Raw genomic sequence first — 20,786 nt, 5'->3', positions numbered from 1 at the left:
CAGCACATAAGGAAACCTCAGATCTAACTTGAGAAAGCCTAGTCTGAAATTCTTCCTGTAAGTAAAAAATTAACAATTATTATTCTGGGGTGGATACATTTAAGAGTAAATAATATTGAACAGTAAAAGAGACTTACATTTGTCTTCCTAGACCTCTCATCCACATACTCACCAGTACCCTTCTAGATATGTGTCTGCTGAAAGACTTCATCGAGAAACACATGGCGTCCCAACTCACGTGCCTGCAACAAAATGTTATAGAGTTAGATTTGATTTGATTTCAAACTTTAAAAATGTAGTTCAAATGTGACAAATACAAACAGTTAATGTGTTTACCATACGAAGGGCATGCTCGTAAGTGGTAATGGATCCACCTGTGTGTAGGGTCCCACCTGTTTCAGAAGCCCTATTCTTTTTTGCTGCAATACATTTGCTCCAATAACTTGGAGAATTCCAATGTTCTAGCAGCCTTGTCCACACATCATTAGGAATCCATTCTAGCCTTTCTCTAGCCGTTCTAGCATCTCTAAACAGCTCAGATAGACGATGGGAAGCTCTGCTGTTGAAATTTCTCTTAATGGCAATTTCATGCTCTGGTGCCCACTGAACTCTCCTCTATAACACAATTTAAACATATAAAACATTATAAGTATATTAAACATGGAATAGTAGTTAACAACTTAATTTACCTATATAATAAGTTAGAACACGTTACCTTGAAACGTTGGCAGAAAATTTCCTTGTCTTTTTCAGGTATTGATCCCCATGATGGCCAAGGATTAAGAAATTGTTGCTTGATTGTCTTTGTGATAGCCTGTGAAGCAACTATAGATGGAACAAACCTACAATTCATGGAAAATTGTCAGAAAATGAAAGAATTACATAATATAAACAATGAGAATAATTGAATTTAAATATTACCCTCGATCGACAGGTTCAATCATTGGGCGGTCCTGCAGAGGAGGGTCAGGTTCTGCATCTAAATCAGCATCAACCATAGGTTGTGGGGCAACTATATCACCTGCAACTGGGGATGGTGCAAACTGCTGACCAACGGTAGAAGATGGGCCACTAATGGAGGCTGGGGATGGTACAGTATGAGGTGATGGGGATGCTCCAATGTCTGTAGAAGGGGTATGTAACCCAGTGTGTGCAGCTGAGGAAGATGAGGATGATATATGGGAGGGTGGTACAGAAGGGGGCCTGGGAGCAACAACAGGGGTATGCAACCCTGTGGGTGGAGGTTGAGAAGAGGAGGACGACATATGAATCGTCGGGATAGATGTTGGGTTATGTAACCCTGTGGGTGGAGGTGGGGAAGATAAGGATGGCATATGTAAGCCCGGGGTAGGGGTGATGGGTCTGACTGAAATCCAAAGCACATAATTATTACGTCTCTTTCTTGTTTTTGCAATACCTTTCCCCTTGTCAACTGGGGGTGGTTGAGGTGGATCTTCCGATGACATGGTGTATGGAGTATAGGATCTAAGTGTCAAACAAATTAAGATGGTGTATAATAATAAACAAATATACCAATTTAATAACTACTCATTAGACATATTACACAACTTGAAGTACAACAACAAAAAGTTCTAATGAAATGAAAAAAAAACATATTAAAAAGTTAAGTACTAAAACAAAAAAGACAAAGTTAGTTATTATCATCACTTTCACCCTCATCGTCGTCCTCCTCTTCCTCCACTTCTTCTTCTTCAGTTTCATCTTCTTCTTCATCTAGATATTCCTCCTCCTCCTCTTCTTCTTCTTCTTCTTTTTCTTCTTCTTCTTCATCTTCTTCTTCTTCTTCCTCCTACTGCTATTCCAACTCTTCATCATGACCTTATATGTGATGAAATCCTGATACATGTTCTACTTCAATTACTTCGTTCACATGGGACATTTCATCAACTTGGTAAGGGACATCATCTTCCACCTCATTTGATTCAATGCGACCTCTCGGCTTTGTTTTAATTGCAACACACCAACCACGGTTGTCTTTTCGATATCGTGGATATTGTACATAATATACTTGTCTAACATTGTATGCTAAAATAAATGGATCAAATGGTTGGTACCTTGAAGTCATGTGAATGTCCACAATGTTATATTTAGGATCTACTCTTGTACCTTTTCTTGAGAGATCAAACCATTCACAAAAAAAGTACAACTTTCTTCGGTTTATTAGAAGTATTGTACTATAGTTCATATATTCTATGAATGATCCCATAAAAATCATCTTCACCTCCTTCGGTAAGGCCCTTCACATGAACACCACTATTTATAGTCTTTTTCCCTTTGCTCCATGCGTTAGTATGGAACTTGTACCCATTCATGAAGTATGTGTGCCATTCTTTGACACATTTCATTGGCCAATTTGACAAATCCCTTAGGTCTTGGTTTCTAACACTTAATGGCTCGTTATAAACCTACAAGTATAGAAAGATAGATGTAAAATTACGATACATTAAAATCCATTTGTTGCATAATTAATGGTACAATACATACTTGATATTGGAACTATTCAGGAAACTCTGAATGAATACGAGCAGAAGCACTGCTCTCAGGTATTTGCAAGCCTGTAAGGAATGAGATGGTGAAAATAGATTGCAATGGTAAATTAATTATAGGCTTACATATAATTGACCACAAATTTGTTAACAAAGGAGGATATAACTTACTCAAGATATGGTTTGACTTCAGTGCAATTGATTAACACATGAACATGAGCATATTTGAACTCGGCATCAGTTAGCCAATGAATCGATTCTCTCCCTACATGTCGACCTTGTTGCTGAAAAATAGACAACGTTGACACATCTCTTTGACATTCAACTTCATTCCTCCAATTGCGTGGTGACAACATGAAGTTGTTGAAGTAATGAGAACAAAAGTATGTTGTCTCACGGTGTAAATAAGATGCACAAATAGAACCTTCAACTCTTGCTTTATTTTTTATTGATCGTTTTGAATCACCCATGAATCTATACAAATAAAAAAATACATCATGAAGAAAAAAATTGGTGACAAAATTAATTATAAATATGAATAGGGAGGTCCTTTAGTACCTTTCAAAAGGATACATCCATCTGTATTGCACTAGTCCACCCAACAATGCTTCATGGGGGAGATGAATAGGGAGATGTTCCATGGAATCAAATAATCCAGGAGGGAATATTCTCTCTAATTTGCAGAGAATAATTGGAATATTTTCCTTCATTCTTCTTAGGGATTCCTCTTTTAATGTTGCAGAGCACAAATCTTTGAAAAAGTGGCTAATTTCAGTAAGAGGATTTAAAACATGAATGGGCAAAGCACTAAATGCAATAGGAAGTAATGACTCCATGAATACATGGCAATCATGACTTTTCATTCCATGGATTCTTCCCTTTTCAACATCAGCACATCTAGCCAAGTTGGAACTATAACCATCTGGCATCTTAAGTTCCTTTATCCACCGACAAACTGATTTAGCTTCATCTGGAGTTAAAGTGTAATTCGCTTTAGGCTTTAATATTTTCCCATTATCTTGAACCTTCAACTCCAAGTCTTTTCGCTTTCAATACAATCCTAAATCCCTTCTTGCCTTCTCATTGTCTTTTGTCTTTCCCATCACATTCATAACAGTATTGAATATGTTCTCAAAGAAATTTTTTTCTATGTGCATTACATCAAGATTATGTCTTAACAAATTATCTTTCCAATATGGAAGATCCCAAAACATGCTTCTTTTTGTCCAATTATGCCACTCTCAATATCCATCTATCCGTGTTACACCATTTTCAGTGACTTTTGGAAAATGTTTCACTCTTCTCCAAACTTGTAATGGTGTCAACCTAGGAGGTGGCTCATCTATTTCAACTTGCCCTTTTCGAAAGGCTTTAATATTTCTCCTAAAGGGATGGTCATTAGGTAAGAACCTACGATGTGAGTCAAACCAACAACTTTTGCGACCATAATTTAACGTGAATGACTTATTGTGCTCCATGCAATGCGGACAAGCTAATCTACCATGTGTGCCCCAACCAGATAACATCCCATAAGCAGGGAAGTCATTAATAGTCCACATCAAACATGCCCTCATCATAAAATCTTGTTTCCTTGAAACAGCATAGGTCAAGATACCAACCCACAACTTCTTCAAATCATCAATTAAAGGCTTCAAGTAAACATCAATAGAGGCCTTTGGATTGGATGGCCCTGGTATAAGACAACTCAAAAACATATAAGGCTTTGACATGCACATTTCAAGAGGAAGATTTTATGGAGTAACAATCACGGGCCAACAAGAATATGGTGAAGATGAAGCCTAAATGCAAGGGTTAAATCCATCTGAACATAGACCAAGTCGCACATTGCGTGGATCAGATGCAAAGGTAGGATGTTTACGATCAAAGTGTTTCCAGGCTTCACCATCAGATGGGTGGCGTAACATGCCTTGGCTTTGGTTTCCATGATGCCAAGTCATATGTGGCACGGTTTGCATAGAAGCAAACATTCTTTGTAATCTTGGGATTATAGGCAAATAGAACATTGACTTAACTACGATTGGTTTTTTGCGCCTTGATCCCTGATGAAGTGGATGATATCTTGGTTTGTGACAAAATTTACATTCAAGCAATGCTGCATCTCTTTTTCCACTATCATTGTCATAAAAGAGCATACAACCACTTACACAACAATCAATCTTCTTAGCCTCCAATCCCAACTTTGATACTAACATCTTAGCGTCATAAAAACTCTTTGGCAAGCTCATATTTGGTGGTGTGAGATCTAACAAAAGTTTGGTGAAAGCCTCTAAGCATTGGTTGGGAATATTCCAATTAGAATTATAAGATAGAAGTCTAACACATATTGACAATTTAGAGTCTCTTGCCCCTTCAAATAAAAGTTGATTTGCCCCCGCCAACAAATTATAAAACCTTTGTGTGGATTCATTAGGACACTCTTCTAAGTTAGTGCCGTTGGGTTGTTGGTTTGATTGAAATTGACATAAAGCGTTATTGACCATCTCTTCCATGTCACGCAATTGCTCCATTTCAGCAGTATGTACACCCTCTCTAGGGAGAAAATTATCACCTTCATTTAAATCAACAATTGGCATATCTTCACCATGTAATGTCCAAATCCAGTAATTTGGTATGAACCCTTTTTTATAAAGGTGAACTTTTACAATCTCATCTGCCAAAATCCTTGTACAGTCACACTTAATGCAAGGGCATTTAATCCCACCTTCAAGTTCAAAATATCTAGACTGCCTTGCTACTCGAACAAACTCTTCAACGCCTAAGACAAAAGACTCCTTCAATCCCTTTCTACCACTATAACAACGATCATACATCCATGCACGATTCAAAGGAGGTTCGCCCATGTTCTATACCATAATAAATGGTTTAAATTAGATTCTAATGGGGAGAATTGAAATAAAGTAGAGACATATATGTCCCCATGTATTTCTTAAGATCATGACATTGTTGGGATATATCTCACTGATTAAGTAAGATTTCCAAATACTAACCATGATACAATGTCCTAATTGGAATGCAAGTCCCATGACTATGCAGACCAATTTAGTTAAAATTCTCTTTGTTCTTGTCTTTAGTAGTCTCTTTTTAAGTATTATAGTCAAATTTTGATTTCCTTTTTTTTTAGTAATTGACTTTATTTTAAGGAACATTTTATCATTTAAAACTTTGTTAGACACTTACTTTACATTTTCATTGACTACATTAATATAGTTCATTAACTACTTAAATCAGCAGCATGATAATACTTGGCAAGAATCACATCAGGTGGAAATAAATTATACTTCACAAAAGGTACTAGGCAACCTTTTAGGGAAATCCTTCCTTGCTACTGTGATTTACCTCCAGATCCACCCTCACCCTTTCCTCCCCTATCATAGTGCATAAATAAATATTAGTCTTCATGCAAATGAATATATCAAAACAAACATAACATCTACCCAAATAAACAAGCATAAGCAATGGTTGGTTGAATCTGTTATACAATTTGCAAATAAACTTCAGTTTATTTCAGTTTACAATCTAAAATGCAAATAAACATCATTGTATTATCAAGGAAAACGAAAATTGAGGTAGAGATAACTTGTATGGCTAGTTTACGAATCTCTACTCTAGTTAAATACCTAACTTCATTATTTTTTTCATTGAATTAGTGTGACTAAATTGTGTGGCCGATTTTTATGCAGAAAAAGTAAACCAAGGACAGAAAAAATAACAAAAACAAAGAAAGAATGTTGTAACTTGGCTGAAAAGCTGAAAAGTTGACCAAAAGTTGACTTTTTGCCTTTTTCCTCTAATCTAAAATCTATGATGCGAAATTGGTATAAACAGGACCAAGCACCTACTCAAAAAAGTTAAAATGACTAAAGGATCCTAAGGAACAACTCAAAACTGAAATACTACCTAAAACTCAAAATTTCACTACCTAAAACCTCTAAAGACACCCTAAAAGTAGGCTAATACTAAGTTTATGCTAAAGCATGTGTAGAACTACCACTAAAGTACCTAGACAAGGTTAAAATGACGTCAGAAAACTTAATCCTAAGTCACAAACTATCTCCTAAATGATTTACCAAAAATCACTACCTAAAACCAAGACTAGTCTACAAAATTGACCCTTTTGTGTATGCATGTACTAAGCTAACCTATGGAAGTCTAATCTAACTATCCTAACATGTTTCTAATGGCAAAATATGAATAGAAAACAGCTCAAACTGCTAAAACTGACTACAACTCAAAATCTAGCTACCTAAGACCTAAAACTACCACTAAACCCTAAAACTCCAAAAATTTAGAAATTAAGTAAACTAGTGCACATAACTCTTATAGAACTACTTGGACAACTTCTAATTACCAAAAGAAAGGCTGAGAACAGATGAGAACTCAGAATTAACAAGTTAATTCGAATTTTCCTAGTAAAAACCCAAAAAATGAACTAGAAAAATGGTGAAAATGAGCTAAGACATCCCAAATCAGCAAAGGAAATATGAAGCAATGGAACAAACACCTTCTAATTGGTAAATGAATGATGAAAAGTGATGTAAAAGACTGGAATAACATGCTGCACGAAAATTGATGTGTGGAGACCCAAACTTGTGTGACTTAGTTTGTGCATAACTAGTCTACTTAAAAAACTTCGTTTATGTTTTTTTTTTCATTCAATTAGAGTGATTAACTTGTGTGGCATTTTTTGATGCATAAATAGTGAACGAAGGGCAAAAAAACTTACAAAAAGAATGGCAAAAGATGCACTAAATTGGCTGAAAATTTGGTAAGTTGACCATGAGTTGACTTTTTCATATTCAATTGACCCAAAGAAAAAAGAAGTCTCAAGATCAATATATGGGAAATTTTAAGCAAAATTTTGGGTTACATGACAGTAATGTAAAAAGGATATGGGTTAATGAAACAATGCAAAAGTTTGGGTTATTTATTCATGATATCTATTCCTAACCAAAATTGTGAAAAGTTAATGTGTCTACACCAAAATACCATCATCAGATTCATGATATCTATTCATGGAGGCATCACAATGCAGTATAAGAGTTTAATAGAATTAGCAATCAAATCCCATTACAGGTACAAGCTTTTCATTTAGAATTACACTGTTATTATCAAAATAAATGAGGTGGTATAGATTGTTGAAATGAAACCAATAACAGAACCAATAACAATTCAGACAATTTCAATTTAGACTAAGCATCAATTAGCAATCAAACCAAAAACAGAACCAATCCAAATGCATATAACAATTCAACCAATCTCAATTTGGACTAAGCATCAATCAACAATAATTAAACCAAAAATAGAATTAATCGGCAAACACACCTTATAATGGCTCCTATCTCGCAAACACACCACAAGATCAGTACTCTGGGACCAAAATCAGCGCTTTGTGGACCAACGAACGTGGGAAGACCGAACACAACCCCTTACAAAACAAAAAACCATGTGAGAACAACTACAAGCGATCAACATTCGGTAAACCACAATGAATTAAACTCACCAAAATGAGGGTGAGGGTCGAACAGTGCAGTGGTTGGCCAGCGAGGGTGACGGCACCGGCAATCCATAATACAATTCCTTACAAATAAAAAACCAATGAGAAAACCTAGCAGCGATAACAATGGCAAGAAGAAGAATGAATTAAACTCACCAAAACCAAGGTCAGGGTCGACGAACACGGTGGCCGGTGAGAAGACAGAGCCGCTTCGACGTGGAACCCATACGATCTTCGAACGTGGAACTCAGACCCATGATGGCAGCGGAGAGGCGACAGCAGCGGCGAGGCAACGACAGCGGCGAGGTGACAGCAGCGTAATGGCGACGTCGGTGAGCAGCGGCAGCGCAATTGGCGTGGTGAATTTGGGGGAGAGAGGTGACGGTGGAACTCCGACCCACGGTGGCAGCGGAGAGGCGACGACAGCAGCGAGGCGACAGCACCGGCGAGGTAATGGCAGCGCAATGGCGACGTCAGTGAGCAGCGGCAGCGGCGTGGTGAATTTGGGCTGCCTTAACCTGGTTTCCTTGCTTAAAAGTGGATTACTTGAGAGCTTCTAATGATCACCATTGACCTTCCATTTGGCTTTCTCTCAATTCAGCTCCTATACGTCAATCTCCCACACAATTCCACTCTAAATTCACTCTTAAATCGTTGCAGAACAATGGCAGACTCAAGAACACTCTCAAAGTATACAAAAATTATAACAATACCATCAACAACAACAAAACATGTTCAAGATTTTGTTCAAAAATACCTTCTAAAAACAAAAACTTGAACCTTTTCGTCAACACACAGTAATAGGTCTACCAAGTACAAAAATATAAATACAATAACACCATCAACAACACTAAAACATGTCCAGGACGAAAAATATTGCAAAAATTAAACATTTCATGACAAACAATCAACACGAAGTAAAAAAAGTTTAACAGAGTACAAAGAAAAAGAAAGAATAAAGATCTACGAAGAAGAAGAAATAAAATAAAAAATAGAAGAAAAAAGAAAGAACAACGACAAATATAAGAAAAAAGAAACAACAACAAAAAATAACTTTGATCAAGCAAAAATCCAATCAACATTCAACAACAACAAGCCAGAAATTAAAAAAAAAAAAAAAAAAAAAAAAAAAAAAAACTAACTTGGTATGAAGAAGAAGAAAGAAGAAGGATTGAAGAAGAAGAAGAAGAAAATAAAAACTAATCTCGAGAAAGCTGATTGTCTTGGAGAAGAAGGATGTTGCTGTCAGACAACGTCAATCAGTATTTAAAAAAGACTTTCGAACGGTACAAACACAACAACATCAAAAAGACAAAAATACCCTCAATTTTAAACACGTGTCAATAAATTAAAATATCTATTTCAATAATTTACCTATACTAAGATTGTCTTAGATATATAATAGATGCAAATAGACCCTTACTTGGGTGGATCTAGGCCATAAGTCCCAATTCCTATGGCTGATAGTGTATCATTGTGGCCACCATAGTTAATATAGTGTCATCCTAATCAAATGAATAGAGACTAAACACATGTTGACTTAATAAAGTGACACATACTTGATTCATAAGAGTTCATGTTAGTTCCGAGGATAGGTTAGTCATATATAGTACAAAATAAATCTCGCCCACTACAAAAATGCAATTGAAATTTAATCTACCTCCTCATTAAAATTATCACTCCCATTGGTGATTTTAATTACCTTATTTTATTATCCTTTGTACCTTCACCTATTTTTGAAATGCGGTGTACCTTATCCTATTAATAACTTGCAAGATGAGTATGAGCATTACTTACAATTGGACATCTCAATGAAAGTGGTTTTCAAAAGTTAAAGGGAGGCAAAAGAAATAAAAATAAAAAATTTATATATATATATATATATATATATATATATATATATATATATATATATATATATATATATAAAATTAAGTAATCATGTCAACGATACTATTGTGGTGTCTTCACCATACTATTGTCTTAACATTTATGGCTACCATCTCTATGTCAACTAAATTGAAATTCGAACCACTTTCTACTTTCCCAAGTTATAAAGTAATCATGTCACTTGCCAAGTCGTCAGTTTAATAATGTTTAGCTGGATGAAACTTTGAAAAGATTCTAAAAACTAACCGGTTTTGGAAGATTCAAAATTTTGTTTTCAAAACCAACATTTTAAAATATATTTTAAATCATTCCGATAATATTAGCATATCTTAAATTTATTCTGAAAATATTATTCTATGATTAAACATTATAAGATGTTCCATAATAATTAAACTAGCTGAAATATGAAAAATAAATTCCAAATTATGTACTTTAAATGATATTAAAAACTTTCATTCCTATTTTAAATGCTCTAACATATACTAAATTGTATTTTTCCAAAAGCCTAAACATTTGCAGAAAGAAAATATATAGCATTTTATTGAATTCGAAGTGCGATTGGAAAATAGTTGAACTTGCACTGAACTGGTGTGAACTCTAAATAAGTAAAATTACAAGAATGATGATGAGAAGATGGGTGGAGTGAATGAAAATGGAACTACAATTGACAAACAAATTAATATTTCCAAAAGCATTCTTATATGGTACTGTAAAATCCTTAAAATGAAAAATATAAGAGATCCCATATTTTTACTACATACAAAATCATGTCATCCATTCATTCCACATCTTTTCCTCACATATAATCACAACAACGTCAAATGACTCCGTGCTTATTTTCCACAATTGAACCCACGGCAAACAGAGAGCACTATTATGAGGATCAGGGCTATCAAAATTGCCAACACAATCAGCTTTATCTTCATGTTTTGCAGCCACATTTTTCTACGGATTTTGGTCCCAGAATTCCTGAAGTCTTGTGCCTGAACAAAAAATGGCCAAAAGTAAACAGGAAGCAAAAACAGTTCATTTTTAAAATATCAATAATATGTTTCATTCCGTTTCAATCTCCACCCTTTTTCTTTGAGGTGTAGAAGGAGGTAGATCTTACCAGGAGAGATACTACAGGATCAAAGCAAAAGAGTAGTTCACCAAAATACAAATAAGAGCCCATAAGATAAGAAAACATTCATTTATGATCTTGAAGCATGGAAGAAAAGTTCTGAGTTCATGACATTTGAAATACAATACAAATAAAAGGCAGATGCACAGGTATGACATACTAACCTGGTGATGAAGATTTTCAGTCTTGTCTACCAGAAGCTCTATCTTTTCCCCTCTGTCCAGAACCTACATTAAAGTACGAGCATGTCAACATAACCTGAATAGATGTCCTTCTGCATTACATAATCCGATCAAAGGTATTGCATAGCAAAATACTGACTACTTTATGTTTTCCTTTACTTATTTTCTTCTAGTATGTATGGTTTAATCTCTGATTTTCTATTCCATACACATGTTATAACGTATATCATTATGTGGCATAGAAATTAGAAAAAGCACAGAAACACACTCCATTATTGAAATGCACAATTTAAGAATGCAGAGGAATAAGTAATTGGTAGTTGTAGAGGGGATTAACTACTACAAATCCAAAAAAAAATCTTAGCTTGTTTATTTGACATAAAAAAAAGTGTACTACTTAAAGGCACTCGGATCCTTTCTTGTTATTTTGAACATGATATGATTGTGTTGGAAAGGAGACACGTATTACCAAATATAATTTGAGTCCTATAACTAACATGGTAGATTCTTATTGGATAAAAAATGGGTCTTTCCTTTCCAACATGATCACATCCCGTTTCTCTCCAAATTTCAATTTTTGTGTCTTCAAAACTCTCCTAAAGTATAAATTACATATACATTTTCTTCAAGAAGAAATCACACTAGGTGTTTGGAACTGGCGTCATCGTAGGTATTACAAGATCAATGATAGAGCAGTGATCTAATTACAGTGATAAAACAAAGAAAAACTGGAAGAGGCTGATGGAAAAAAAGAGAAACAAGAAAAGGAATGGAATGCCACCCAAGCCCATAGACCGAAGCTTTCCAATAATACCCTTCACAGATTTAACAAACCCACCTCCTCCCGCTCTGCCCTTGATATTCCCCTCTCTTCCTTGCTTCTTACACACTTCTCCAATGTCCAGCTCCCACTTATCCATTCTGTTCAGACCTTCCCTTACCCCAAAATGGATTTCTCAAACATGATTCCCTTCATTTCCTGCCTCCCCTCTGGTACAATGAACTAAAGTTGGAGGCCTATCAAAGAATCTAGCTTTCAGTCAGGACTAATTTTAGCTAGATTCACATTAAGAAAGTAATAGGCTAATAGTCTCCAGGAACTTAGAATAGAAAAATGAATACACAAGTCAAAATCCTGCTTCAGAAAGGATTCTAGAATCATCAGTAAACCAGAGGTAGGAGACCATTACCATCGTCCATACAAATAGAGAACCCCTTTGCCCAACTTCAAGATGTCCACAAAAGAAAGACCACGGCTCACAAGAAAGATCGCTAGAGACATCTACATTTACTTTCTCAATCTAGAATTGGAGTACTTACCATTCACAAAACCTCATGAAAAAAACCAATGTGAGAAATGAGGTTCAATGTGAAAAAGGGATGGTGAACCTACTAAGTTAAAATTTTCTTAGCTCCTCTCTGACTCCAGTTTGGATGAACCTTCCTTTTTCCCTTAGGTAACCAACTACTTGTATATAAACAAAAACCCCATTTATCTTTCAACTTGTATTCAATAAAATTTCAAGATTACAAATATGAATCCTAGTCCATTTGTTGTATTTTATGGTGAAAAGTTCTCAATGTTAAAATTTTAAACTACAACTTAACAAAGTTCACCTAACCATCTCAACAAAAATCATCAGTCATAATTGAGTCTCACTATGAATCTATAGAGAAGATAATACCTAGAAAAGTTAACATAAAACATAAACAACCACCACAATTCACAAGTCATAACTCCTTGCGTTCCTACTAATTGGTAGTTCATCCTAGCAAACCACCACATTTCAATGTGGAAATTGAACATTAATTACATTTGTTGTGTAATTTTTGCCTATTTAAAGGTATTATTTCGTCAGGTAAGCATACAGAAGGAAGCATTCACTTCATGCATCAAATCATAATTCTTTGAGTGATCCTAATAAATATCCCTTTGTTTCTTCTTTGTCTTTGGAACCACATAATTGGGAATGAATGAAGCCTTGCTTTCAGAAGAATTAGAACAAAGATATACCAAAATAAGACATGCATAAAGTGAGTAAGTGGCTGTGTAACTGTGAATAAGTGGCAGCTGGACGTTGGAGAAGGAATGCTCACAAACTGATCCAATTCAGTGTAAACAGCAACAAAAAACCAAAAATACAAAAGCCAAAATGTAGCAATTTTTTAATGGATTGGATTTTGGCTCCAATTTTAATGACTACTATAATCCAATCCAAACCACATTAATATATAAACACATGATTTTATTTATGAAATTAGTTTATCAACTATATTTATACAATATATGCATTTACGAAATTACTGGTTTGTTTACTCTATGATCGTATCATCTAAATTACATTTTATTATTTTAGGATATATAAATTTATTAGCTTAAAATTGTTTTATGCTTCTTTTCTTTTACCAAATAAATTATGTACTTTATGTAAATGTTATTGTAAAAAAAAAAAAGAGTAAAACAGATAAAAAATGACTCATTTTGTCCTAACCAACAAAAATATAATTCAAAACATTTTAGATTAGATCCTATCATATTTCAATTTAGAAAAAAATTGATTGGATGGTAAACCAAAAAAAAAAACTTCTGAGATTGCATCCAATAGTTTTTCCCATTAGATCTTATATTATTCCTGGAACAACCCCGTATGTGAAGATCCTACTCTTAAGAAGGAAAACCTAGCAATGGACTCTAATAATTTATGAAGTTGCAGTCAGTAGTATTCATTTAACTTATTTTCATTTAAGATTTTAAGCTTTTATAAATTCGAATTTACTTACTTTTTTTTTACGAAAAATGGCAAGAAATAAATATAACAATGTGCCGATATGAGGGAGTCGCCCTGGTTCATGCACATATCACGGCAGTTAAAAGTAGCGTGTCACTCTAAACACTCCATCTTCAATACAGCACGACCACAATGCCGTATATTCAAGAGAATGCTGGCCAGACTATTTTAACAGTGCCATACATGAGGTTTAAGTAACGTTTAAGTTTTCTCAAAGATCCCATTGTCTTTATTATTAAAAAATCCAAACAAAACCACAATTATTATACTTCCCTCTAACACACAACTCTTGAAATTTCTCAGTACAACTAAACTTGATCTACAAAGATTAATGCTAGATCTATTTAATTTACGCAGTACACTCTTCTGAATAAGCATCTTTACCTTTTCAATGTTCTCCATCATGACACCTTTAACTTCAGAAACCTGAGCTTTCACCTTAGCAAGCTTGCTTATCTCTTCAGGGTGCTCGACACAGTACTGCATATGCTCCTTCAACTTGGACCTGCAGCAAGCACAAATCAGACCACGTACAACCTTCCCCCAAGCAACAGAAATCACAATCACAACAAATCTAGCATCTCAAGCTCACACAGCAGAAACTCAATACCCGAATTCCTTGTTGAGGCTGTTGGCGGCTGCCGTCGCCGCCTTCCCACCGCCGTACTTAGCAATAAAATCATCCTTCACGCGCTCCAGAAAAGCCACAGGCACCTGTCTCCCAATCGACTCATCCGCAACAACACAATACGCTACACAAAGCGAGTGCAAGTGACAGATACTTTGAATTCAGCGCCGAAAACAATTCACAGCAACACGAATTTCATTTCATTTAGTTTCATTTAAATTTTATTTCTATTTTCAATTCATTTGACCAAAGCGCGTTTGCTCGAATTGAATTTGTGCTATATGGATCTGCAGGAGAAGTACTCACTGAATCCGTTGTCGACGAGGTAATTGAAGGTGTGGCCGTCGCAGTTGTAGGTGAATTTATTGTTGGAGGCAGGGAGCTTCTGGAGGCACTGAAAAGCGATGGTGTTGAAGTTGCCGCTGAATTCGGTGTACTCCGCAAGAATCACGGTGCCGCGAGAGACGAACGCGTAGATCAGAGATCTCTGGTTCTGGTTGTGTCCCATCGTCTTCTCCCAGATCTGTCTGCAGTGCGCACTCTCTCCACCTACACTCTCTTCTTTTTCTTTCCCTTTCTTTTCTTTTCTTTTCCTTTCTTTTTAGAGAGAGAATGTAGGAAGGAAGAGAAATGATGAGTGAGAACAACGAAAAGGGTTTTACCTTATAAAGCAGGTGTTAACTCCGATGTGGCGTTTAATCCGTGAAGACTAAACATGTTTTTTAATTATAATTATATTTTAATTAATTTAATTAATTATTCCAATTTTCAGTAATCTCGTGGTGGCGTTGGCGTTACGATGACATGGAAGAGTGGTAGAACCGTGGGGGCACAGAAAGAAAAAGTGAAAAATAAAAGAGATAATAATTTATTTTATTTATTTACATTGGTCCTTTCGATTTGAAACATCCAACTCACCCTCCTGACTGCACCAGCTAATCCAACTACAACAATGACATTTCAATTTTCTGACATTCACTAAAATAGTAATCCGATTAATATTGATTAATTTTTAGGTTAAATGTACTTGTAATCTTAATGAACACTTCATTTTCAGTCCCTCAGGTATAATTGTAACTAACTTTTAAAGATTATATAATTTTATTTAAATCTATTTTGATTTTAAATGACGATCTGCTCTGGCATCACGTAATTTATATATATGATTTATTTTATTAAAAATTTAAGTTGCTGTAAAATTTAATATAGAAAGAAAAATAAGAGGGCGCGTTTTGTAAGAAGACGGGAATTGAATTCAAAAAGAGAAAGAAAAACCAACATGTACCACTTTTATTCGAAGGAAATTTGAATGACTGAAATGACTTTTCAAACCACGCATAGCATATGCGAGCAAAGGGTTCATTTGAAAAGAAAAGGAAAAGTAGAAGAAAATATGTCACAAAAGGATGGAAACTTAGTAGGGAAATAAATTTTCACACTCATGGTGAGAAAAAAAGAGTATTCAACAACACTTGTTTAAAAGGAAAGTAAAATATTTTTCTTTTAAAATCTCAACGTTATCATCTCTTGAAGAATGCGATTTCTTAATATTCTAGACAAGAAAATTTTCAGGTTAGAGGTGATTTGTATTGCATTTGAAATTTTATATGATACTCTTTTATATATATATATATATATATATATGTATATATATATATATATATATATATATATATATATATATATATATATATATATATATATATATATATATATATATATATATATATATATATATAAAATAGATGATATTACAACTGCAAATTTTTATTACTATTAATGGTTTACTAAATTTTCCAACATAAATATGGTTTTCAATAAAATAAATAAGGGAAAAATATGTTTTTGGTCCCTCAAGTTTGACCCAAATTGGGAAATGGTTCTTGGTCGAAACTTGATCATTATTTAGTCCCTGTACTTTCAAAATCAATGTTTTTAGTCATTATTTTTGGACGGCCTTAAAAATAATAAACAACGTGCCACGTGTTATTTCATTTTTTATATATAAAATAACTAGTGTCGGCCTAGCCGATGCTTTTCACCAAAAATTAAAAAAAAAATGTTTTTGATCCCTAAAGTTTGAACTTAACTTGGAAATTATCCATGATTGAAACTTTGTCATTGTTTGGTCCCTACACATGCAAAATCATTATTAAAATATAATAATATTACTATTAATAATAATAACATTATGTAATAATAATAATATATAATTGTTAATAATAATATTATCATATATTAATAATAATTAATAATATTAATATATCAATAATAATATTAATAATACTATTAATAATTATATATTAGTACTATAATTATATTATTAATAATATTATTAATAATCTTATTAATTACTAATATTACTAATATTAAAAAAATTAATAATAAATAATAACAATATTATTATTATTATTAATATATAATAATAATTATTATTATTATATATTATTAAAAACAATATTAATAAATAATAATATTATTAATTATTAATATTATTATTGATATATTAATATTATTAATTATTATTTATATTATTACAGATATATAATTATTATATAATTATTATTATTAGTTATAATATTATTATTTATTTTAATATTATTAATAATTATATAATAATTATTATTATTATTATTGTTGTTGTTATTATTATATAATAATAATAATACTAGTAAAAGTTATATATTATTATTAGTATAGTATTATTATTATTATATATTATTATTCAATGTGCAGGGACTAAACAATGACCAAATTTCACTCAGGGACCATTTCCAAATTAAGTTCAAACTTCAGTGACCAAAAGCATATTTTTCCAGTTTTTGTGAAAAGTGTCGGCCAGGCCAACGCTAGTTTTTTTTTTATATAAAATTAAATAATACGTGGCACGCCGTTTGTTATTATTAACGTCGTCCTAAAATAGGGACTAAAAACAATAATTTTGAAAGTACAAGGACCAAACAATGATCAAGTTTCGATGAGAGACCATTTCCAAAATTAGGTCAAACTTGAGGGACAAAAAACATATTTTTCCCATAATTAACAAGAATTATATTTTTTTATAGAGTAAAATTTGATAGATTTACCTTTTGTGTATATTTTTTTCATAAATAAAGTTTTTATTATACAATTTGTATTACATATATTTTATGTTAGAAAAAATTACTGTAATTGGTTTAAAGTGGTGGTATTACAAAGTTTGAGATAGCGAAATTTAGTAGAAAAAGGTAATTTCAACCTATAAAAGATGAACATATTAGCTTTACTTATATAACAAGAATCTTGACATTGGAAAGAGAAACAAAGTTACCAATGATTTTAAATATCAAGGGTATGACGATGAAGAATGTGTATGGCATACTACTAATATCACTAGGTCATCAAGTTCTAAGAGAAGTCCCTTGAAAAAGACCATCATTAAGTTTAGAAGAAAAAAAAAATGTTGGTACATGATAAAGTAATTTACAATCGTCACTACTTGAAAAACAATTATATATCATGCAAATGCATGAAGGTGACTCTATTCAAAGCCATATTGATCATTTCAACAAAAAGAAAGAAAATAGTTTAAAAAATATTGATGTTGTGGTAGATGATAATAATCAAGGTATTTTCCATTATGTTTCAATGTTTAGTTTTGTAAAAAGTTTCATTATATTAAATTTCATATTTTTCAATACGTAAATTGTACTTAGAAAGCAAATAAAAAAAATCATTTTTATAAATATCATATAAATTGATTTCAGAGTATATATATATATATATATATATATATATATATATATATATTGAAAATTAAATTTTATATTTACATTTATATTTAATTATTTATTATTTTAATGATAAAAATAAATTTTTATATTACAAATTCAATTATACAAAAATACAACATTTAACAACAAATTTCAAATTTGTATTTTCAACAAATTTCCTCCGAATTCAATAAGTTACTAAATTAATTATATTTAAAAAAATTATATTGAAAAAGTTAAGGTTAAAAAATAATTCATTTTTAATTATTATTTAAAGATATGTTTAACACTTATTGCAATCATTAATTCTAATTTATTTATTTTTCTAAAAGCATTTATTAAGAAAGTTGTATGTCTTTAATTAATTGACTATCGAAAAAATATGAAAATTAAAATTTCAATTTCAATATTAAATTGAAATTTCTTTTGCTTTATCACTTTGTTTACTTTTTTAAAACCGAATTTTCCTGACAATAAAAATAAAAAACGTTTGTCAGCTTTCACGTGAATTTTGTAATTATGTGGCGTTATAATGATAATTATGTATTTGAACGAAATAATTTAAGAGAGTAATTCATTATTTTGGAAAATTTAAAATTTTTGGAAGTAAGATTACTTATTTGGAAGGGGAAATTAAAAAGAAAAATTGAAATTGAGAAATTTTAAGAAGGTATTTCGAATAAAAAAATTATAAAATTTGAAATTCACTTAAAAAATAAGAAAATTAAAATTTCACAAGTTGTGAAATTCTTCATTGAAATTCCATAAGTTGTGAAATTTCACAAGAGTCGGCTCAGCTGGCCTGGATCGAAGGTTTACTTGAGTCAACCATGGTTGAAGGTCAAATCGAATCAGTCCGGACTGATGGTAGTAGGGCCAGGACAAAGTTGAGCCAAGTCGTCCTAAGACGAAGGTCAAATCGAGTTGTTACGAACCGAAGTTGTTAAAACCCGAAGGTCAGGCCAAGTTAGCATGGACCATTGGTACATTGGTCAAGTCGAGTTGGCCTATGCGGTAGTTCAAGTTGAGTCAGTCCAATCGAAGATCGAGTCAAAACGACTCGGGGTGAAGGCCAAACTGAGTCGGCCTAGGATGAAGGTCAAGTTGAGTGGGCCGAACACGAAGGTCGAGCTGACTTAGGTTGGGCCAAAGATTGGGCCAAGTTGGCCCAAGTCGAATGTTTAGTTGAGTCAAGCTACGTCGAAGGTCAAGCCTAGTTGGCCCGAGCCATTGGTCGAACTGAGTCGTCCCGAGCCGAAGACTAAGCCAAGTCAGCGTGGATGAAAGGTCGAGCCGAGTCGACCCAGGCCAAAAGTCGAGTAAAGTCGACCTAGGTTGAAGATCGACTTGAGTTGGTCTAAGCTAATGGACGACGCGAGTCGGTCCAGGGCGAAGGTTGACCCGAATGGGCTTGTGTCAAAGTTTGAGCCGAGTTGGCTTGTGTTGAAGATCAAGCCAAGTCAGCCTAGAGTGAAGGTTGAGACAAGTTAACCCATGTTGTATCACCCCTAATTGAGACTAGGCATCTCAGATCGAAGATCAAAATAGCTCAACTTAGACTCAATGATAGAGTTGAGTTTGCGTTAAAATAAAAATTAAATTGCTTTCTCCAAACAAGAAAATTGAAATATAAAATATTTTAATTATTTCATCTAAACAAACTATTTAATAAATGAAGAAAATTCAATTACATGTAATTAAAATTCTATGTTCAATTCCTTAAAACTGTTGAAATTCTTCATCCAAATATAAGGTAAGTGCATTGCATCGGTGTGAAAAGAAGACTTTTGATCATGAAGGAGTTATTGTTTGCTTTAATATTTTCTTTTTGGATAATAAGTAAAATAGGAAGTGAAAAAAAAAATAACATAAAAAATATGTTGTTTGAACAAATGAAAATAAGAGAAAAATTAAAGAAAGATGTCTCTACTTTCTTGACAAATAAAAAAAAATATGAAAAATAAATTAAAATCCAAACATAGAACTTTTCTTTGTGAAGTTTTGATTTTTTTTTAAACCACTAACAAAAAAAGAAATTTATCCTCACATGCGCAGAGGAATTTTTAACCTTGTGAACAAATAGTAGGATCACGGGAGAAAATAAGTTATCTATTCATAATATAAAATAATTTTATTATTTTAATAATAATAATTATCTTAAAAGTATACAAACTAATATTGAGTGTAAAAAATATTTCCATTTTTAAACAAAAATATTTATTGTACTTTATTCAGAGTAACAAGAAATAAAATATATTATGATGTAACAGTGAAAAAGAGAAATGATAATTGAAGTTATATAATAAATAAAAAAAGGTAAATGGTTTATGGTGTGTTATATTATTGGAAGATTTAGAAATTATAAAATTATAAGAAGTAATCACAAAAGTGTATACACTT

General features: G+C 32.8%; 1 protein-coding gene and 1 pseudogene across 1 annotated transcript; both read right to left on the bottom strand.

The window, feature by feature from the left end:
* Window positions 1-2,674: 2,674 nt before the first annotated feature.
* Window positions 2,675-5,368, bottom strand: LOC146887670 (uncharacterized; annotated as a pseudogene).
* A 5,208-nt stretch (window positions 5,369-10,576) lies between these two features.
* LOC114177861 (vesicle-associated membrane protein 722-like) lies at window positions 10,577-15,276 on the bottom strand. The gene is made up of 5 exons (XM_028063445.2): window positions 14,941-15,276; window positions 14,617-14,758; window positions 14,391-14,511; window positions 11,200-11,262; window positions 10,577-10,895 (listed from the first exon to the last, which is right to left on the bottom strand). The coding sequence occupies exons 1-5, from the start codon at window positions 15,140-15,142 to the stop codon at window positions 10,746-10,748; spliced, it is 678 nt and encodes a 225-aa protein (XP_027919246.1). The 5' UTR covers window positions 15,143-15,276; the 3' UTR covers window positions 10,577-10,745.
* Window positions 15,277-20,786: the final 5,510 nt, after the last annotated feature.

Source organism: Vigna unguiculata, chromosome 3 (assembly GCF_037176805.1).
Source record: "Vigna unguiculata cultivar grain cowpea cultivar isolate G323 ecotype 2 chromosome 3, ASM3717680v1, whole genome shotgun sequence".
Lineage (NCBI taxonomy): Eukaryota > Viridiplantae > Streptophyta > Magnoliopsida > Fabales > Fabaceae > Vigna > Vigna unguiculata.
Note: the sequence above shows the minus strand (reverse complement) of the source record. Positions and strands in the feature narration are given on the sequence as shown.